Source organism: Helicoverpa zea, chromosome 4, assembly GCF_022581195.2.
Source record: "Helicoverpa zea isolate HzStark_Cry1AcR chromosome 4, ilHelZeax1.1, whole genome shotgun sequence".
Classification (NCBI taxonomy): Eukaryota; Metazoa; Arthropoda; class Insecta; order Lepidoptera; family Noctuidae; genus Helicoverpa; species Helicoverpa zea.
Window position 1 is genome coordinate 13815697 of NC_061455.1, and position 19471 is coordinate 13835167.

General features: G+C 41.3%; 2 protein-coding genes across 2 annotated transcripts; one reads left to right on the plus strand and one right to left on the minus strand.

Moving 5' to 3' along the window:
* Nucleotides 1-149: 149 nt before the first annotated feature.
* On the plus strand, nt 150-9501 carry LOC124629600 (WD repeat-containing protein 26). Its single transcript, XM_047163081.1, has 11 exons — nt 150-823; nt 3493-3664; nt 4110-4538; nt 4622-4755; nt 4890-5007; nt 5236-5364; nt 5537-5673; nt 6438-6538; nt 6831-6946; nt 7475-7646; nt 7786-9501. The coding sequence occupies exons 1-10, from the start codon at nt 663-665 to the stop codon at nt 7637-7639; spliced, it is 1662 nt and encodes a 553-aa protein (XP_047019037.1). The 5' UTR covers nt 150-662; the 3' UTR covers nt 7640-7646; nt 7786-9501.
* A 1598-nt stretch (nt 9502-11099) lies between these two features.
* Nucleotides 11100-12504, minus strand: LOC124629601 (trafficking protein particle complex subunit 4). The gene is made up of 4 exons (XM_047163082.1): nt 12226-12504; nt 12050-12141; nt 11746-11932; nt 11100-11378 (listed from the first exon to the last, which is right to left on the minus strand). Exons 1-4 carry the CDS (start codon nt 12398-12400, stop codon nt 11179-11181), a joined length of 654 nt encoding a protein of 217 aa, XP_047019038.1. The 5' UTR covers nt 12401-12504; the 3' UTR covers nt 11100-11178.
* Nucleotides 12505-19471: the final 6967 nt, after the last annotated feature.

Below are 19471 nucleotides of genomic sequence, written 5' to 3' on the forward strand. Positions count from 1 at the left end.
GAGAACTTAAAATATAAGCCATAATTCTTTTCAAAATGACAAAAATACATTAACTCTATAGCAAATAGCAACATAGTTAATATTGCACATGCCTACTTGCACCATTTTTGATGCACGGATAATTTTATTTTTGAGGTCATTACATTACAACACGATTTCGCCCGATGCGCAACCGAACAAGACACGAACGTCATCCGAAACGGAAAGAAAGAAGGGCGATGTTGCATTAGCGAAGAAAGACAGCTGTCGTATCATTTTCAGCTGATTTTTGTGTACGCATCGCGAACGCTGCAAATCCTAACAGCGATCGAAACGATTCGTAACGGTACAAGTTCCTCGATTGTAGTCGCGTAGAGAGCATTTTCATTCGGAGAGTGTCGCGACGCAGCAGGCCAGGAGCGAGAGTTTCGCAGCGACGAACAAAGGGAGATGGTCTATTGAGCGCGGGTGGTGCGTATCGGGCGGCCGTGACGTCACTCGGTCGCGGCGTCGAGGCCGATGCGGCGGGCGCGCTCGTGATCTCGGCGCTCCGACGAGCGCGGCGAGCGGGCGCAGCGGAGCGGGCCAGCCTGGCCTCCACTGACTCGGGGGACGAGGGCGCTGGGCACCGGCCGCCGCGCAAGCGGACCCGCAGGCTGTCGCCGCCCGCCCGGCCCGCAGACATGCACCAGCCCTGCGCCAACGGCGCGCCGCCGCCGCACCACGTCAACGGCGACGCCGCGCCGCGCAACGGCGACCTGCAGCCTCCCGGCCTGCGCATGACTCAGACTGACCAGGAGATCGTGCGCCTCATCGGTCAGCACCTGCTCTCTGTGGGACTCGAGTGAGTACCGCTGAGCGTTCACTCTTTTCCTTTGTTGCACGGTTCGCCTGCAGTCAGTCTCACTACAGCTGAGGTTGTTATCCAAAACTTTTGGAAACATGCAGCCATCTGACAGTGTTCCTGATGATGCCCATCGGAAGGTCTCGCTATCATCTGAGACACCACTACAAGCAAATTGAAAGTATGATAACACTGGATTATGTGGTAGTATCACAGCAAACTAATTGTTCTATTTGGACCATAGGCATATCTCTAACGACGGTGTAATGACCTTTGCTTCTTTGAATGTGTATAAGGAAACAAGTCTCTTAGATTACTTTGTCAGATAATTTGATTAGAGTTGACTAGTCATGAACAAGTCTAAAACCACTGACTGTAAACGTAAGTTGCTTTATTTGAACAATGACAAAAGTTAATTTGTTCCTAGACTTAATGGCATTGCTAAGTGTTAGCATCCAGCTCCTTTCTATTTCTCAGGCATACAAAATATTCCCAATAAATCAAAATTATAAGTACTTATGGTACTATGCATAATTAATTCCTTTGTTCTAGCATACACAAACAATAGAATCTGTATCATGCAATGTTTGTTGTAATACTTCAGATTACTCTAAACTCGGTGCATCTTAAGGCAGGTTCAATTTCCTAAACACATTTTTCTTAGTTGAGTTGAGCAAGGTAAACAAAGAACCTGCTTACCATTTCCTATTTGGCCATGTTAGGAACATGTTGTTTTGTGTCAACAAGTAGGCACATTCACATTCTATTGAATAATACTCAGTATTTACAAACAATAATAATTTATTTTAGCACAGTTAAACTATGTAGAGCATATTTGGAACTTGACTTGTGTCATTAAAGCCGGTAGATATAATATTAGTAGGGATGAGTTGGATCATCCATACAACTATTATTATGGAATATTCTAAAAATATTGCTGATAATATTACAGGTTACTTAGCTTTTATCATGGCTATTAGAAAACTATAATTTATTCATTATTTTCTATATTAGGCATATGTGTAAGTCGTTTTTTTGTTTATTTCATATATCCAGAACATGAATACATATAATCACTAGGTTTGGTATAATAAAGGCTCCCAAACTTCTCATGACCAATTTGAAATATATTTCACTGTTGGGAAGCTACACTCTTCCTGAGTAACAGAGGCTATATTTTATCTTGGTACGGGCAGTAATTCCTACTGGACACATGAAACTGTGGAAAAATGGATAGTTAATTATAAATCAATGCTAAGCTTTTTCTATGATTTTATCATTATGAAAGCTGGAACAAAAACTGTCCATTGAATATTTCACAAGGTGTCTTGTCTTCCTACACAATAATCACAATTGTAAGATGGACACAGATATGTAAGATTTAGAAGCTTAGGATATTTAGAATATATAATTTAGAAGTTAGGGTAATCTGTAATAGGTTTGCGTGCATATTTTCACAGCAAAAAATAGCTGAAATCATGCTAAGTTTGTTGGAAACTTTAAATTTAAGTGCTGAAATAAATTCCTACATAAAAAAGTCCACATTAATGAAGTACATAATTAGTATTGTATGTTTAAAGTGCACACTAGTGACCTTTACCTGGTGTTTACCTATCATGTAACATGTCCATCTGACATGTTCACGTTTACATAACTTGTGGGTATCAATACAATATACTTGTGGTGAAGACTTGCTCTCCACACAGGCTCTTATCTCCTTATCAATTACCTATATTTATGTTGTTGTGTTTTTGATAAAGTGTATTTAACTGACTTCTCATGTAATTCAGCCGACTCTACTGATTGGGCTACGTTGTTATCTTCTTAGTTAATTATATGTATCATAATGGTTGCATAGTATAATTATGACATAGGTACCTAATCTTATTGTTGTGCTAGGCCAACACTTACGCAGTTATAATTTATAGTAAGTTTAGTCAGCATAATATAAGTTATTAAAGCTATAGCTTCATAGATATTAACTACAAAAATATCTAACATTAAATAGCTGCCCTTTCAATTATAACACTTGGATACTAAGTAATATTTCCGCACGTAATCTATAGTACCTAAATGTGTTATAAATATTAACTAACTGCCTCTATACGATTGCGTAGGTGTTAACATTTCAACGTACTGTAGCAATCCAGTAATGGTAGCGTTCGCTTTGTGAAACATCACCATTAAATCGCGATTAGTTGATTACTTCGATACACCTACCACTTGAATATCTTGACTTCCTATAGTGGTAATCTGGTGAAATAATGAAAACATTTATAAATTACTTCCTTCTCGTACTTCGACGCCAAAATCTGATTTATGTAAAATATAGCTACTACATACTCTACATACTACATATTTGAATATTTACTTTTTCTGTGAAAGGTCGAAGTTTATTTGTTATTTATTGTAGAACGGCGTTGAATGCTTTAGGCCTCTTGTACACACTTAAGCACGTGGGCGCATAGAAATGGCCGTGTCGCAAGCGCAGCGACCTCCAATGTTGCTGATGGTATCATTACTGCCAGTCGTAACAGGCTACCTGACCATTATCCTTCAATGTATATTTAAACGGCAGTAGCCCAATAGCTAGGCTTGGCATAAATGGAAATCTCGGAACAAAAATGTGTTGTAGGTACGTAAATGTGTAAGTGTGGCGTGTGTCGCAGACGCAGCGCGGCGCTGCTGATGGAGGAGTCGGGGCTGCACCTGGAGCACCCGGCGGCGGCCACGTTCCGCCAGCACGTGCTCGCCGGCGACTGGGTGAAGGCGGACCACGACCTGCGCGCGCTGCACGACCTGCTGCGCGACTCGCCGCACGTCGACCCGCACAATCTCGCCGTCAGTACCCAGCTCATTTATATAATACATATGTAGTGAATAGAGAAATGATCCCCATAACTAGCCGGTGGCTTCTTGAGTCGTATCGGTCCATTTAGTCGGCGAATGTCCTCTGCTCCTTTGCCCTCTGCTGCACTAGCTATTAGAAGTCATTTCAGACTATCTGGGTCTCTTCTGACGGTGTGTCCGAAAAACATAAGGATTCTCTCCCGGCAGATAGCAGAAAGCGCGTTTTAATTTGCAGTCCTTGAGAATTGACTTATTGACTTTGTTCGACGTTTTGTCCATACGTAGCATCTTCTGCCAACACCATATTTCAAATATATGAATCCTCGTGTACATATGGGCATTTAATGTCCCGGTTTGATAAACATAGAGGAATATCGAGAACATAAGCCTATATTAGTATCTTGTAACTAACACGAAGCTGTGCCGGTGTGCGCAGGAGATGAAGTTCGTGGTGCTGGAGCAGAAGTACCTGGAGCACCTGGAGGCGGGGCGCGTGCTGGACGCGCTGCACGTGCTGCGCAACGAGCTGACGCCGCTGCAGTACGACACGCCGCGCGTGCACCGGCTGTCGGCGCTCATGATGTGCGGCGACGCGCGCGAGCTGCAGGCGCGCGCGCACTGGCCCGGCTCCGGCGCGCGCAGCCGCGGCGCCGTGCTGGCGCGCGTGCAGGCCGTGCTGCCGCCCGCGCTCATGATGGCGCCCGGCCGCCTGCGCGCGCTGCTGGCGCAGGCCGCGCTGCAGCAGGCGGCGCGCTGCCGCTTCCACGCCGCGCCGCGCCTCCCGGCCGACCCCGACGCCATCCCCTTCTCGCTGCTGGCCGACCACCACTGCTCCGCCGACCACTTCCCCATCCACTCGCTGCAGGTACCGCATTGCGCTGTCGACAGTTACGCTATGTGGAATTCGCAAGTCATGGCGTCAAGTAATACGTGTATAAATAACATCAGGTACTGAACGAGCACTGCGATGAGGTGTGGTACTGCAAGTGGTCGCCGGACGGCTCGCGCCTCGCCTCCGGCTCCAAGGACAACACCGTCATGATCTGGGACTTCGACCCCGTGGCCAAGCGCCTCACATTCAGGTAACATTTCTACGACTTTCAAAATTTTATAAAAAAGGAGTTATTGTGAACGGCATTCTTCAATTGGTTACTTGAAATTATGGTGAAATATAAAAAAGCCGTTTAGAATGATAGCAAGGTGATTTATATGGCAGGAAGTCGCTGGAGGGCCACACATACGGCGTGTCGTTCCTGGCGTGGAGCCCGGACGGACGCTACCTGATCGCGGCCGGCCCGGAGGACTGCCCCGACCTCTGGATATGGAACATGGAGGTCAGTACGCTTCGACTTGCCGAGGGCATCGTGCTGCGCGCTGAGGATCGCTGCCATTAACAGGTCTTTGGCAGTAAACGTGTGAGCTATAGTCAAACCGAGGGTCGTTAATTAGATTCTTTCATTGAACTGTTATGTGGTAGTTCCTGCGAATAATTTGGAAGGTTCCCTAGAGAGGGTACATTCCTTGTGGCGGTATGTAGAGAGTAACGCTGAGGGCGGTTGCAGACGGAGACGCTGCACCTGAAGATGACGAACTCGCAGGACGACTCGCTGACGGCGGTGGCGTGGCACTCCAGCGGCGACAAGTTCGTGTGCGGCGGCGCCCGCGGACAGTTCTACCACTGCAGCCTCGACGTGAGTCTCTGTCATATATACTATACACAGATCCTTGGTAGTAATCGAGAGCGTACACTCGTGTGGATCATACAAACCAATATCACAAACCAATTTTTGAGTAATTGAACGCCGTATGTTTGGTGGAAGTGTAGTTATCTGAGCAGCTCAACAGTAGTGACTGTTCCCATAGGGCACGCTGCTGAACAACTGGGACGGAGTGCGAGTGAACGCGCTGGCGTGCCGCAGCGGCTCGCGGCAGGTGCTGGCCGCCGACACGCACCACCGCGTGCGGGCGTACGACTTCACCGACCTGTCCGACACCAACCTGTGAGTGTACACACACACACACACACCCTGACACACGCGGCGTGCCGCAGCGGCTCGCGGCAGGTGCTGGCCGCCGACACGCACCACCGCGTGCGGGCGTACGACTTCACCGACCTGTCCGACACCAACCTGTGAGTGTACACACACACACACACACCCTGACACACGCGGCGTGCCGCAGCGGCTCGCGGCAGGTGCTGGCCGCCGACACGCACCACCGCGTGCGGGCGTACGACTTCACCGACCTGTCCGACACCAACCTGTGAGTGTACACACACACACACACACCCTGACACACGCGGCGTGCCGCAGCGGCTCGCGGCAGGTGCTGGCCGCCGACACGCACCACCGCGTGCGGGCGTACGACTTCACCGACCTGTCCGACACCAACCTGTGAGTGTACACACACACACACACACCCTGACACACGCGGCGTGCCGCAGCGGCTCGCGGCAGGTGCTGGCCGCCGACACGCACCACCGCGTGCGGGCGTACGACTTCACCGACCTGTCCGACACCAACCTGTGAGTGTACACACACACACACCCTGACACACGCGGCGTGCCGCAGCGGCTCGCGGCAGGTGCTGGCCGCGACACTTAATACACACCCCTCGACATACACGCAGCCCGACAAACTCACACAAACAACCCGACAAATACACACTCATTCTCCTTAACCATATGCTTCTTCCTTGGCATGACTGTTTGCGTCAAGCTTGAATGTAAAGTGGTCCAGCTAACGCGAGTGATGTGGTGTTGCAGCATCCAGGAGGAGCACGCGGTGATGGCGATGACGCTGAACGCGGCCGACACACTGCTGCTGCTCAACGTCGCCAACCAGGGCGTGCATCTCTGGGACATCCGTACGTACAAGTCTTCATTTACTCAATTATTACCAGATTCCATTGAGTTCACGTTACGTTTAAACTAGCGACCCGCTTCGGTTTCACGAGATAGCTGTATTACTCCCACTCTTTAATGGATGTCATTATACATATACACTTTCCTCTCTTCGATCTATTAAAAAAACCGCATCAAAATCCGTTGCGTACTTTTGAATATTTAAGCGTACAAAGCATAGGGACAGAAAAAAATACTTTTTATGCTATGTAGTGATGAGGGAAATTTAGACGTGTGTAATGTTGGACGGTGCAGGAGCCCGAGCGCTGGTGCGGCGGTTCCGCGGGCTCAGTCAGGGACACTTCACCATACACGCGTGCTTCGGCGGCGCCCAGCAGGACTTCATCGCCTCCGGCAGCGAGGATAACAAGGTACTGCTTAACTATGATATGCATCTTACGTTATGTTATTTATTTATTGATACATTTTAATCCAACTTGAATTATTTAGTTGAACTTCCTTATATAAATACAGTGTGTACGACGTATCTTGCGCGTATTCAAAGTTAACCTGGAGTGGATCTAGACCTTGTGAGCATATTCCATAGGATTTCAATCATATGATTGAAAATTCACATTGATCAATTTAATTATATGTATATAGGGAGATTACAGAGGGGTATTGAATATAAGGGAGTTTAAAAGGTGAGTTTATAAGGGGCTATATAGGTACAGTAAAAAGGGAGTACATAAAAAATGTTTTTGGGTAATCCTTAGTACCCACTACAACAACTAGCTACTAAAGTTAACTTCTTAATCTAAAGAAGATTTAGAAGAATATATCGTCGTAGGCATGTGATAAATGAATATGAGTTCTATGACTTTAAAATGACGTTTATTTTTGACAAGCTCTTTTTTATATATGTAGTATATTTTTTTTTATCATTGTGTTTGTTTCAGGTGTACATCTGGCACATAAACGGCGAGGAGCCGATCGCGGTGGTGTCGGGGCACACGCGCTGCGTGAACTGCGTGGCGTGGAACCCCGCGCACCCCGACGTGCTGGTGTCCGCCTCCGACGACTACTCGCTGCGCCTCTGGGGGCCGCGCACGCACCAGTCCTAGTACACGGGTACGTCTGCCAACACGTGCCTTCAACTGCCACCCACTCGGAAGATTGCTCGTCAGTCTTCCTAAACAACCATAAAGAACAGCTGGTGTTATTCTAGCCGTGTGATCAGAGGTTGAGTGAGTTTTAATTGTATGTGCAGGGTCGCGGTGTCCGCCGGGGCTGCCGTGCCACAACGCGTGGGCCCGCAAGGCGTCCGGCGAGTAGCGCCGCGTGGACTGTGTGACGCGGGCAGTGTGTAGTGTAGTGTGCCGCTGCTCCGTGCTCCTACCTTAGCGACGTATCACTCGCATTTCTATTGTACGGTATCGACTACTGAAATTGTGTAACTTTTATAGAATTTACTATGACTGTAAATGAAAAGTAGCGCCGGTGTGGGCACCGACGTGAGGCAGGTCGGCTGTACGACAGTACGCCGCGTGGCGCGGGGACAGCCTCACGTGAGGTTGGACGGACGACGTCGATTCTAAGCTAGATGTAAGATTTGGAACGGATTACATATAAAATTATTAGCCACAGCTGTGGCAGCCATACAGAGTTATATGGATTGATTGATATTATATTATTTTAGGTCTAGAACCGTATACTTATATTTTTACGTTTTATAAAAATTACAAATTTATATTTACACTTCCGTCGCGAGTATCTATAACTGATTGGTTTGGCGATATTAAGAGTATATTTTGGTTAGCATAGAAATTATTAAAATATTTATCAGTAAATTAAGGTTGGACTAATGTAAGGTAAGGTAGCGAGGCCGCAGTCCCCGCGCCGCCCACACCACTAGGGTAAATTATTTAAGTCTCTTCGGATAAATTAATTAAGACTTTGTTCTGCTCCCGTCACGCCGCGCGGCACGTTGCCGGCACGCTGTCGTCACGCGGTCGTCACGCGCGACACGCGTGCCGCTTGCATGCCGCGGCAGCACTGAGCAGGCATGACTGTAGCAAGCGGAGGATAATATTTTGTAGCGGTGACCGCTCACGGCTCTATTTTTATACCGACCACTGAATCTCTCGCGAGGTTGTGCACTTGACTCGGTCAGCTAGCACCGCAGCCGACCGACACGACGGCGACGACGCTCCTCACTGGTCGACAGCGAGACGCCCGACGAACACTATGTATAGCTCTATAAATATTTGTAAATGTGGGTTTCCTTGTTAGTTTATACATTCAATATAAAGTGTAATAATGCTTATTGGACAATGTGTGCGTTCGCTGTGCAGTAATGTATTTCGTGTGTAGGCGAGGGAACATATTCACATGCATAGTTTAGTTAGTCCACGTCCGACGCGAGTCGCTGTGTGCCGACTGCGCTGCGGCCGCTCCGACAGCCGCCGGCGTCACGCGCTCGGCCTGCGGGACCGCCGCGCAGACACGCTTGCGGGAATTTATGATCAGCCCTTTTTAACTTTTATTTTTGATTGATTTACTATATTTTTAGAGATACTAATTATAGCTTTTGTAGTTCGCACATTGCCTCCCCCGCCCCCTCGGCAAACGCGACGCTTACATACGGTATGACGACTATGAGCTTTTTCATCGATTCGGAAGTCAAGGTATTTTACGTAGTATGTACTAAAGGATGATCATGTTACTCCCTCGTGTTGATGCGGCGGGTCCGGCGGGCGGCGGGGAGGCGGGGCGGCTGCGCGGCGTCCGGCGGAACCAAATATCAGGCAATAATGTCGTGCGTGTGTGTGTGCGTGTAGCAAGTACAAAGGTTGGAGTGTTCGGTTATTAACGATATGGTATCTATAGACTTGTATCGGTCAGACGCGGCCCGGGGCACAGACCCCCATTTGAATTGTTAAAAATAAATAATTATTATATCAATAAATTTTTTATTGTAAACTAATGTGTTGTTTCGATTTCATTGTGACACATATTTTTATAAATATATTTTTTATATTTTTGAACCTACATACATTCCTATTACATAAACATTCTATTTCCAGTTTATAATTAATTTTATGTGAATTTAATTATTTTCATTGTTACAAAGGGAACATTCAGCAAGCACCCAAGCTTCCATTGCTGTTAAGTCTCATATGTCAGTCTTATGCAGAGCCAGCACATTTCTCACATTACTTCTATTCCACAAAATCCAAACACAATCTGTTACAAATATATACATAAAAAAGGAAAGAACAATAACTTATCAAGTGCAAAATAGCAGTTTGTCATAAAATCATTCATAAACTAAAGAATTGTAGAGTAAAATATGCAGTTATATAAAATTTCATCAATAGCAGACAAAAGATAATCCCACTGAATTATTTTGTCTTATAATGAGGAAACATGTGAGTAAGTAGTATTTATACTTGAGTTGGGCAACAATCCAGTGTTTAGTGACATGCAACAAATTATATTGGGCTTGTGTTTAAACACCACCCAAAAAAGTACCTATTTTACTACCAAAAAAATTCTAAACGGTTACCAAAATGGATAAATGGTCACCAAATAACGTTTCCTAAAATATTATTCAATAAAACCATTTTTTCGTATTATTGACTACTAAAAAATATATGGACGCCTTTAAAATACACTTTAGACCAAATATTATATATTGTCACTACTTAGATGTTACCAATTATGTAATACCATGACTTCTAATTTGGTCATTTTTGTTAGACAAAAAAAGCTAACGATCGCTAGAATATTTCCCAAATACCAATTAATATACTGGGGTTCCCAAACGTACGTCGCTTATTTATTGTTATATGAATTTGGGTGTAACTCAGTATGTTTAAAATGTAAGCACGCAACATGCAGCAACATGGCTTCTGTCACGGCTCCGGCGCTGCGGGGCTCCGGCGGTCCCATGCGAGCTTATCGTCGCAGATGGTTTTCACGCTCACCACCGCAGCTTCGGCTTGCTGGCCGGCTCTGCCGGCCAGCCTCAGCCTCGTCGGCGAGCGTTAAAACTACCTGCGCCTCAGCTCGCAGGCCGCCTCGCCCCTCCGCGCCTACGCGGTTTTAAATTGCACTCTAGGGGTAGGGCAGACAAGATTACGTGGAGTCGGTTTTGCAGCGATTCGTTTTCGTCGACTAACTTTGATTTTTGGTATTAATATTAATCTTTGAGTTAGATAGAATTTGGTGACCATTAATCCATTTTGGGAACCAAAAATAATATTTGTGCGAGATTTGCGATTTTTCTGATGTTATTTTTTTTTTTTTGGATCATAATATTATATACTTTAGTGCCCTTTTAATAAAGTCAATTTATTTTTTTTGGAGTTGTTTATTTTATTTGGTGCCTCAGCTTAGATTCTTAAAAATATTTTTGGTGACCGTCTAAATTATACCCATTATATTGTGCCATGTCATTGTCTTACAAGAGCCCAGGCAGGTGATGAAGACCTACCCAGTTACCTATGAAAAATTTATTGCAAGAGGCTCACAGATAATTTTATTACAAAAGGTGCCAAGGCCCAAGTTGTAAACAAAAAGTATCAATAAATAGTTTTAATAATCATAATTACAATTAACACTTAGTATAATATATTAACTATGACTACTATGAGTGTAATTATAGATTGGCAGTGCCTGACTTCTCCACCAGCTCCAGCAGTGTGTGTAGAGAGGTGTCAAACAGTTCACATCTGATGGGCATCTCTAGTGAGTAGAAGGGGTTCTTGAGCGCATAATCTGAATACAACTCATAGATTCTCTTTAGTACAACTTCTGCGCCCTGCATCATGGGGTCTGTCACTATGATGAACTTAACACCTGAAAAGAACAACACATTCAAGTATAAAGTACCAATAAAAAGTACTTTTTAGAGTGCATTGTAAAATGAGTTATTATAAACCAAACTAATATTATAAATGCGAAAGTAACTCTATCTGTCTTTCTGTCTTTCTGTCTGTCTGTCTGTCTTTTCTTCACGCCTATACTACTGAACTGATTTGTGTGAAATTTGGTACAGACATAGTTTGAAACTTGAGAAAGGACATATGATAGTTTTTATTAAAAAAAATAAAATTATTCCAGACATATAGCGCCATCTATTGGTCAAACAAAAATCTGCTGGTAGTCACTATTCCACGCGAACGAAGTTGCGGGCAAAAGCTAGTTGAAAATAAATGTATGTCACCTGTCAATGTCTGGAAGCAGGAGAGTTTGAATGTGTCTGCTGTGAGTGACTCAATGCCTGAGCACTTGGGCACAGGGCTCAGCTGGCTGGCAAGGGCAAACAGTGGGTAGAACATACTAGCTAATACTATCTTCTCATTTGTAGTGGCTCGGGCACGGCCAAACTTCAGACTAAGAGGGTAATTTTCCTGAAAATATTACAAGAGGACATTAACAATGTAGATGGGGATACAGGAGAAATTGAAATGAGTCTGTTTCACTAATCACTGAGGCAGGCAACACAGGTGTATTGTTACGTGTATTACCTTAGTTTCTATAATATCAAAGACGTCTCTGCCATCCTCAGTGGTGCGACCATTCACTGGCGTGCCGTTTACAGATAGCAGGACGTGTCCCACTGGAAATATCATACATTATCGTTATTTTCATAAGTAGACGAGTTTATATTCGTTTGATAGAGTCTTAAATAATCTTTACATACCATTTATACCGTCTCGTTGCCCAAAAGCAACAATAACTTTCTTATTTTCATACTGTAACTTGATGTCCAAGGGAAACCCAAAGGTTTTTTCTGCTTCCACACGGGGAATATTGTGGTCATAGTTAAATATAAGACCACCAGACTTGCTGACAATATAAACACCATATATAACCATCTCGATGGTTTTTAAATTAGAATTTCATGAAATTAATAGTAATCAATAACAAATCAACATTCGACACCCACGACAGTCAACGTCTGTTCAAAATCTATATCAATAAAAACTATGTCTTTCATAATACTTACCCAAATAGTATTTATAACAAAGTGTTTAGTTAAGTTTATGAAAAAATTGATGGATATCCTATTTAAAATGAATGTATTATATTTTTTACAATTAATTTACAGTACATTTTTTATTCAGTGCTTCATTGTAAAAAAGGAAATATCGGAGTTTTTGAACACGCTCCTCACTGACAGTGACAGTGACAAGTGACAAAATTTGTTACTTGTCACTGTCACAAATTTAATTTGTGACGACTAACCATAGACATAATATTAGTAAACAGAACTGCGCATATAAACCCAAAAAACGAGCAGAGTGAAACAGTTAGTACGGAGGCTATCTGTCCCTTTCTAATAGGGTGACTATGAGATTAAGCTATGTGAGACAAATCCGAATTTGCTAAGATTATTAAACGCAGACAGGCCCGCCGCTAGCTGTTTGTTCGCCCGCGTGCAAAACTGATTATGCCGCCCTACGACTACATACGTTTTGTCAAAAAATATATAAGGGGGGGGGGGCGGATCCTTCTTACTTGTCCAACAGAAAAAAATATGTACATGCACCGCTCTGATTGCAGAAAACCCACCTACTTTTGGATAAATAACTATTGCAATACATAACATACATTACACATAACTTTTTATTTACTTGAAATGTATAAGCCCATAAGCAAACTAAGCAATTGCTTAGGGCATCAATGCAGTGCAATCATTACCCAAGTGGCCCCTATGTATTGAAAGATTGTGATTAACTTAAACTAACGCACTTAAATATCTATAACAATGTTTAAAGTCAGTAAAATACGTTATTTGGTGGGTTTCCCGTAGAAAAATTATAAGACACATTCCATATGTAAGGAAGCGCGAGCGGAGCGAGCGCGAAATTTTTATTTTTAAAGGACACAAAACAAATAAAAATCACTGTAAATTAACAAAGCAAAGTCAAAAAGTAAGATATGCACAGAAGTGAAGTGCAAAAGCCGCGAGCGAAGCGAGCGCGATTTTTTTCCTTAGAGTTTTCATGAAGTAAATATATCATAAAAAGCCATAACGGACGTGCGCGAAAAATGTTTATTCGGAATTGAATGCCTCAACAATTAACCAAAGATAAAATGCGATATCTGATATGGAGCCGCGAGCGCAGCGAGCGCGAATTTTTTGGGGATGCAAAGGGTGAAACAGTCAAAATTGAAAGGAGACGACCAAAGCTAGGGCGGCTTTTTCCGAAATTTTATTGGTTTAATTTTGCCGCCCCCTAAATAGCATTTGCCCACGCTACGCCACTGGTTGATCTTAAATCGTTTTTAAGAATCTTTAATTTTGAAAATGTCCTTTCAACAGATGTACCTAACTGAAACCGGCAGTATAAGTAATATTCTTAGCGCTATTGCTGAGTTCGGAAATATTGAAATCAAATCATTAATAAAAAGATATTGTATTTTTAAATATTACGTGATAACTCGCTAGATTTGCCGCCCCCTAGGACGTGCCGCCCGCGTGCTGTGCACGCGCTGCACGCCCGCTTACGGCGGGCCTGAACGCAGATTGGTATTGAAGTTTTAACTTACGCAGTGTGACCTTAAGATACTTATAAAGGCTTTTAATAATTAGCGGGAATTAGCAGTATAAAAGCAGGATGATTCGAAGTGAAGACTGTTTTTTTTTGTATTTCTACTTCATATATAGACTGCTGAGCCATTTATGTCGCCTTTCTTCATTTTTTGGGAAGCTATAACCATAGTACAACAGTTTTAAAATCCATCACCCATATTTTCACTCATTACAAGAATTCATGGGCACCCTAGTTGTTTGGTTTACGAAAATGTTATTATTAGCTAACCTGTGGAACGATATATTGCAACCACCATAGGATTCACTTTTAAAGGTATAAACGCAACACTTTTTCACCATTTAATAGTTTAAATTGATTTAATACAAAAAATATAAACAAAATTTTAAATGCTGATTACGCGCCAAGAATGTTCAGGGTTACCACTAGAAAAAATATATAAAAATAAATAAAAACTTATGTTGTTCATGTTTTAAGAATAATAATTTATATAAATAATTTATTCGTATAATAAATAAATGCGATTTTTATTAATTTGTTACTTACAATTGTTAAAATAAGATAAAAATATATGTGATTCAATTGTTTTTTTGGGAAGACAAAACTGTTGATCACAACATTTTTTTATGCCGGCAAGGTGTTAGAAAGAGACAAACGGCCTCCGTTCTAACTATCCCTCTCGGCTCGGATTTGCCTCTGTGTATTATGCAACAAAGTTAGTACCTTATTGCGTTGGAATAGAGTTCAATTTCGTAAATATATATTTCGAGCGTGCGCAATCTGGTTTATTATATTACATCTATGCCACTAACAGCACTCTATATTTATCTATGATATTTATTCACTCCATATTCTGTGGTTTCTCTATGGCAAATCTTGAGCATAGTATAATCATAGACATAATATTAGTAAACAGGACTGCGCATATAAACCCAAAAAACGAGCCGAGTGAAACAGTTAGTACGGAGGCTGTCTGTCCCTTTCTAATAGGGTGACTATGAGATTAAGCTATGTGAGACAAATCCGAATTTGCTAAGATTATTAAACACAGATTAGTATTGAAGTTTTAACTTACGCAGTTTGTGACCTTAAGATACTAATAAAGGCTTTTAATAATTAGCGGAAATTAGCAGTATAAAAGCAGGAAGATTCGAAGTGAAGACTGTTTTTTTTTGTATTTCTACTTCATATATAGACTGCTGAGCCATTTATGTCGCCTTTCTTCATTTTTTGGGAAGCTATAACAATAGTACAACAGTTTTAAAATCCATCACCCATATTTTGACACGTTACAAGAATTCATGGGCACCCTAGTTGTTTGGTTTACGAAAATGTTATTATTAGCTAACCTGTGGAACGATATATTGCAACCACCATAGGATTCACTTTTGCAAGTAGAAACGCAACACTTTTTCACCATTTTAATAGTTTAAATTGATTTAATACAAAAAAATAAAACAAAATTTTAAATGCTGATTACGCGCCAAGAATGTTCAGGGTTACCGCTAGAAAATAAAAAAAAAAAAAAGCAAAATAAAAATTTATGTTGTTTATGTTTTAATAATAAATACGAATAAATTAATGCGATTGTTATTAATTTGTTGACTTACAATTGTTAAAATAAGATAAAAATATAAGTGATTCAATTGTTTTTGGGAAGACAAAACTTTTGATCACAACATTTTTTTATGCTGGCAAGGTGTTAGAAAGAGACAAACAGCCTCCGTTCGAACTATCCCTCTCGGCTCGGATTTGCCTCTGTGTATTATGCAACCAATTTAGTACCTTATTGCGTTAGAATAGAGTTCATTTACGTAAATATATATTTTGAGCGTGCGCAATCTTGTTTAGTAATATTATATCTATGAGTATAATATACTAGCCGTTTTCCCGCGGTTTCACCCGCGTCACGTGGTAACTATTGCCCGTACCGGGATAAAATATAGCCTATGTTACTCGTGGATAATGTAGCTTTCGAATGGTGAAAGAATTTCTAATAACTGTCCAGTAGTTTTAGAGCCTATTCATTACAACCAAACAAACAAACAAACAAAGTTTTCCTCTTTATAATATTAGTATAGAAAATGAGAAGGTTATGAGTAAGGATTCGTCGTACATACATATAATGCACTAGTTAGACAATGGCAATAGTAAAGCACATAGGTATAAATGTGACATTTTAAACAATATTTAGGACAATTAAATATTATAAATCTAGTTGTACCTACCTTTACTTGCAAGTTACCCTACAAGGCTACAAAAAGAGTATTATATTATAGTTTGACAATGGACAATATTTTAAGGTACTTAAAGGAGACAAATTAATGCTGAATAAAGGCTCAATTCAATGCTCAATCCTTCTCCGTGTGAGAGGAGGCCTGTGCCCAGCAGTGGGACGATAAAAAGGGTGTAACAACAACAACAAAGGCTCAATTCTGCTAATTTAATAATGTGTCAATTGAATATAAATTGAATCTCAATTGCAGTTTTAACCGTATCGGGAATTCTGCTACTAATACAAGACCAATCGTTTCCAATGACATTCCATTGATTTGCCTTTAGTCTGCCATTAGCTTAAGGTTAGTCTGCTTTACAATCATAGTCTTATTGTAAATCAATTGCAGACAATATGATTAATTGTTGAATCACGGAAAACGATTAAAACGTTTATTAATACAAAAAAATGCGGTATGCCACATAAGCTTCAATCGTGATTGAATCTCAGTTGGATATCAATCATCTATGTCGCTTAAATCAAATTGGCGGAATTGAGCCGTGAACCCCTGCTTAAAATCACTTCGCAAACACATACCGTGTAGCAGTATCTGCATAGTAGAATTTGTAAATACCTAAGCCATTTTTATAGGAAAATGTAAATGATAAAAATGGTTGTTGTGTGTAATCCCCAAGAGATATTATACCATCGTTTACCTACTCTGTTGCTTACCTCGTTAAGGTGTACAATACCTACTGTAATTCATTATTTAGAGTTACCTCGTGGGGTTTAGCTAGCGATTGCAATGTACTAAACCCAAAAAATGCGTTAGTATGTGTTTCTCTCTAAGGTATTATGTATCCACTTATTTGTAAGGTACTTACCTATTATGTACTTTGTTTGAGACATAAGTAATTTATCCTGAATCAATAAGATTAATTATTATAGGTATTTATTATCCTTTTTTTATGGACTCTCTCTTATCTACCTTCTCCTTCATGTACCTAACCTACTACCGTTGGGCACATATCTATAAACCCGATGATTCCTAAAACTTTTTTTGACGGCTGAATCCACCTCAGATGAGACACTCTGAAACAGGCTACGAAGACATTTGATACCTGAGCTGACTTTCATGTGAAGGACTCATTACAGAGAAGATTTTGCATCCTTAAAATATTTTTTACAGCACGTGGAAAGCGGAATTATAAACAGCATGTTAACTAATACCTATCTTTGATTGCAATCTTTGCTAAGTATAGCCTTATCTTTTATTGTGATGAAAATATATCTCTATCGTAATCTCTATTCATATGTTAGTCACTGAAGTATACCTACCCTGTACGAAAGTGCGCGAGTACTCGAGGATGACTCGACCGCGACTCACCTCTGATATCTGATTGCAATACAGGGGCCCGATTCTCCTAATTTTACTTAAGCAACATACGATTCACATTCGATTGCGATCCAATCACGACTCAATTACGATTGAAGCGTTAGTGGCACTCCGTTATTTTTTCTTTGAAATAAACGTTTTTATCCTTTTCTGTCATTCAATAATGAATAATTTTGTATGCAAATGATTTACGATTGCAATATGATTGTAGAGCAAACTACCGTATAGACCAAAATCACCAAAATAGCAGACCAATCGCAAACCAATCTAATGTCGTTGGAATACGATTGGTCTTATATTAGTAGCAGAATGCCCGATATGGCTAAAACTGCTATTGCGATCATATTGCGATTCAATTTCTATTCGATTTTGACATTATTAACTTAGGAGAATCGGGCCCCTGTCCGTTAACTGGTTGGCTAAATGATCGACTAGAGGCACGTGCCTATCAACACTAGGTAATCAATGTAATGATTCACACTTTGTCTCAACAGTTATCATTGGTAAACAAACAAGCTTTGACATTCTGTGAGGACTATTGATAATATCTAGATATCATTCTTCTTACATCCCGTTCATTCATAAACGTTAGTTGCCGTGGCCGACAGTCGGCTTGGCCTGGGTCTCTTCTTACGCATCGCCTGGAAACAACCACATTTAGGAATCTGATTGAGTCTCCGTTAAGACAAGCAGTTAACAGCTATCCAAAAAAAAAAAAAATGAATCACTTATTTAGTGAGTCATGGATCTTATAGTTAATATATTAATGTCAATTGTCAAGATAACAAAATATCAATTATTAAGTATTATACTTATGTCTTAGATAGCCACTGCACTGATACCTCGCATAAGTCACTCGTGTAGTTCCGATCGCTTCTTATCATATTATCGCCAAATTTAATTACCCAGGTGATTCACCTGAAGTCGTTTATCGCTTGGTTAATTCGATTCTGGACAATTTGGTAAACATTGCTTATAGTAAACATAATTCTAGAAAAAGGAAATTTGAGAAACCATAAGTCTGTGCTCCAACTCTATTTCACACAAATATAAGGTCATAAATTATAGGTATAATAACCCATGACTTTAATTTTATGTAAGTATGTCAAATAATTTCGATGCCAACGTCCACGATTCTGCCCTATTGGCAAGTCAAAGGAATAAAAGAGATTTTAAAGTAAGTTATGGAGCTATTTCTTAACTTGTTTGGTAAACAATCAAAAGTAAAGACAGTGTAGGAAGATAGTGCAATATATTTCAAAAACCGCCCCGGCTTCGCACGAGTGCAATGCTGATACTAAATACACCGATTACGGGTGGTAATAAATAAGGTTTAAAGATTTTTTGCTATTAGATAATATACACGTTTTGTTTAGAGGTTACTCTTAAAAGAGCGACATGTAATTGATCATGAGAAAATGACTAAATTTGCTAAACAATGGAATGGAGAAGGTCGGGAATAACCATGATGATACGTCAGTAACAGTCCCAGTCGCGCGTTATCACGTCCCGGCCACCCGCACTGATCGATATCGACTGTTTGGGGACATTTCTTAGCCTCCCATAGGTTCCCTTGCGGGCACGATAAGCGGCGCCTAACAACTGATATATTTACTACACGGGAGACATTCATATCTCTCATGATATATGTAGATTACGCATAACTTAATGTAATCTTAAATCGCACAATTTTCTGAGAAATTAATCAAAACATTTTGTAAAAATCACATTGAACGGGTGATGGGGTCGCGGAAAAATAACAAAATATTATATGTTGGTT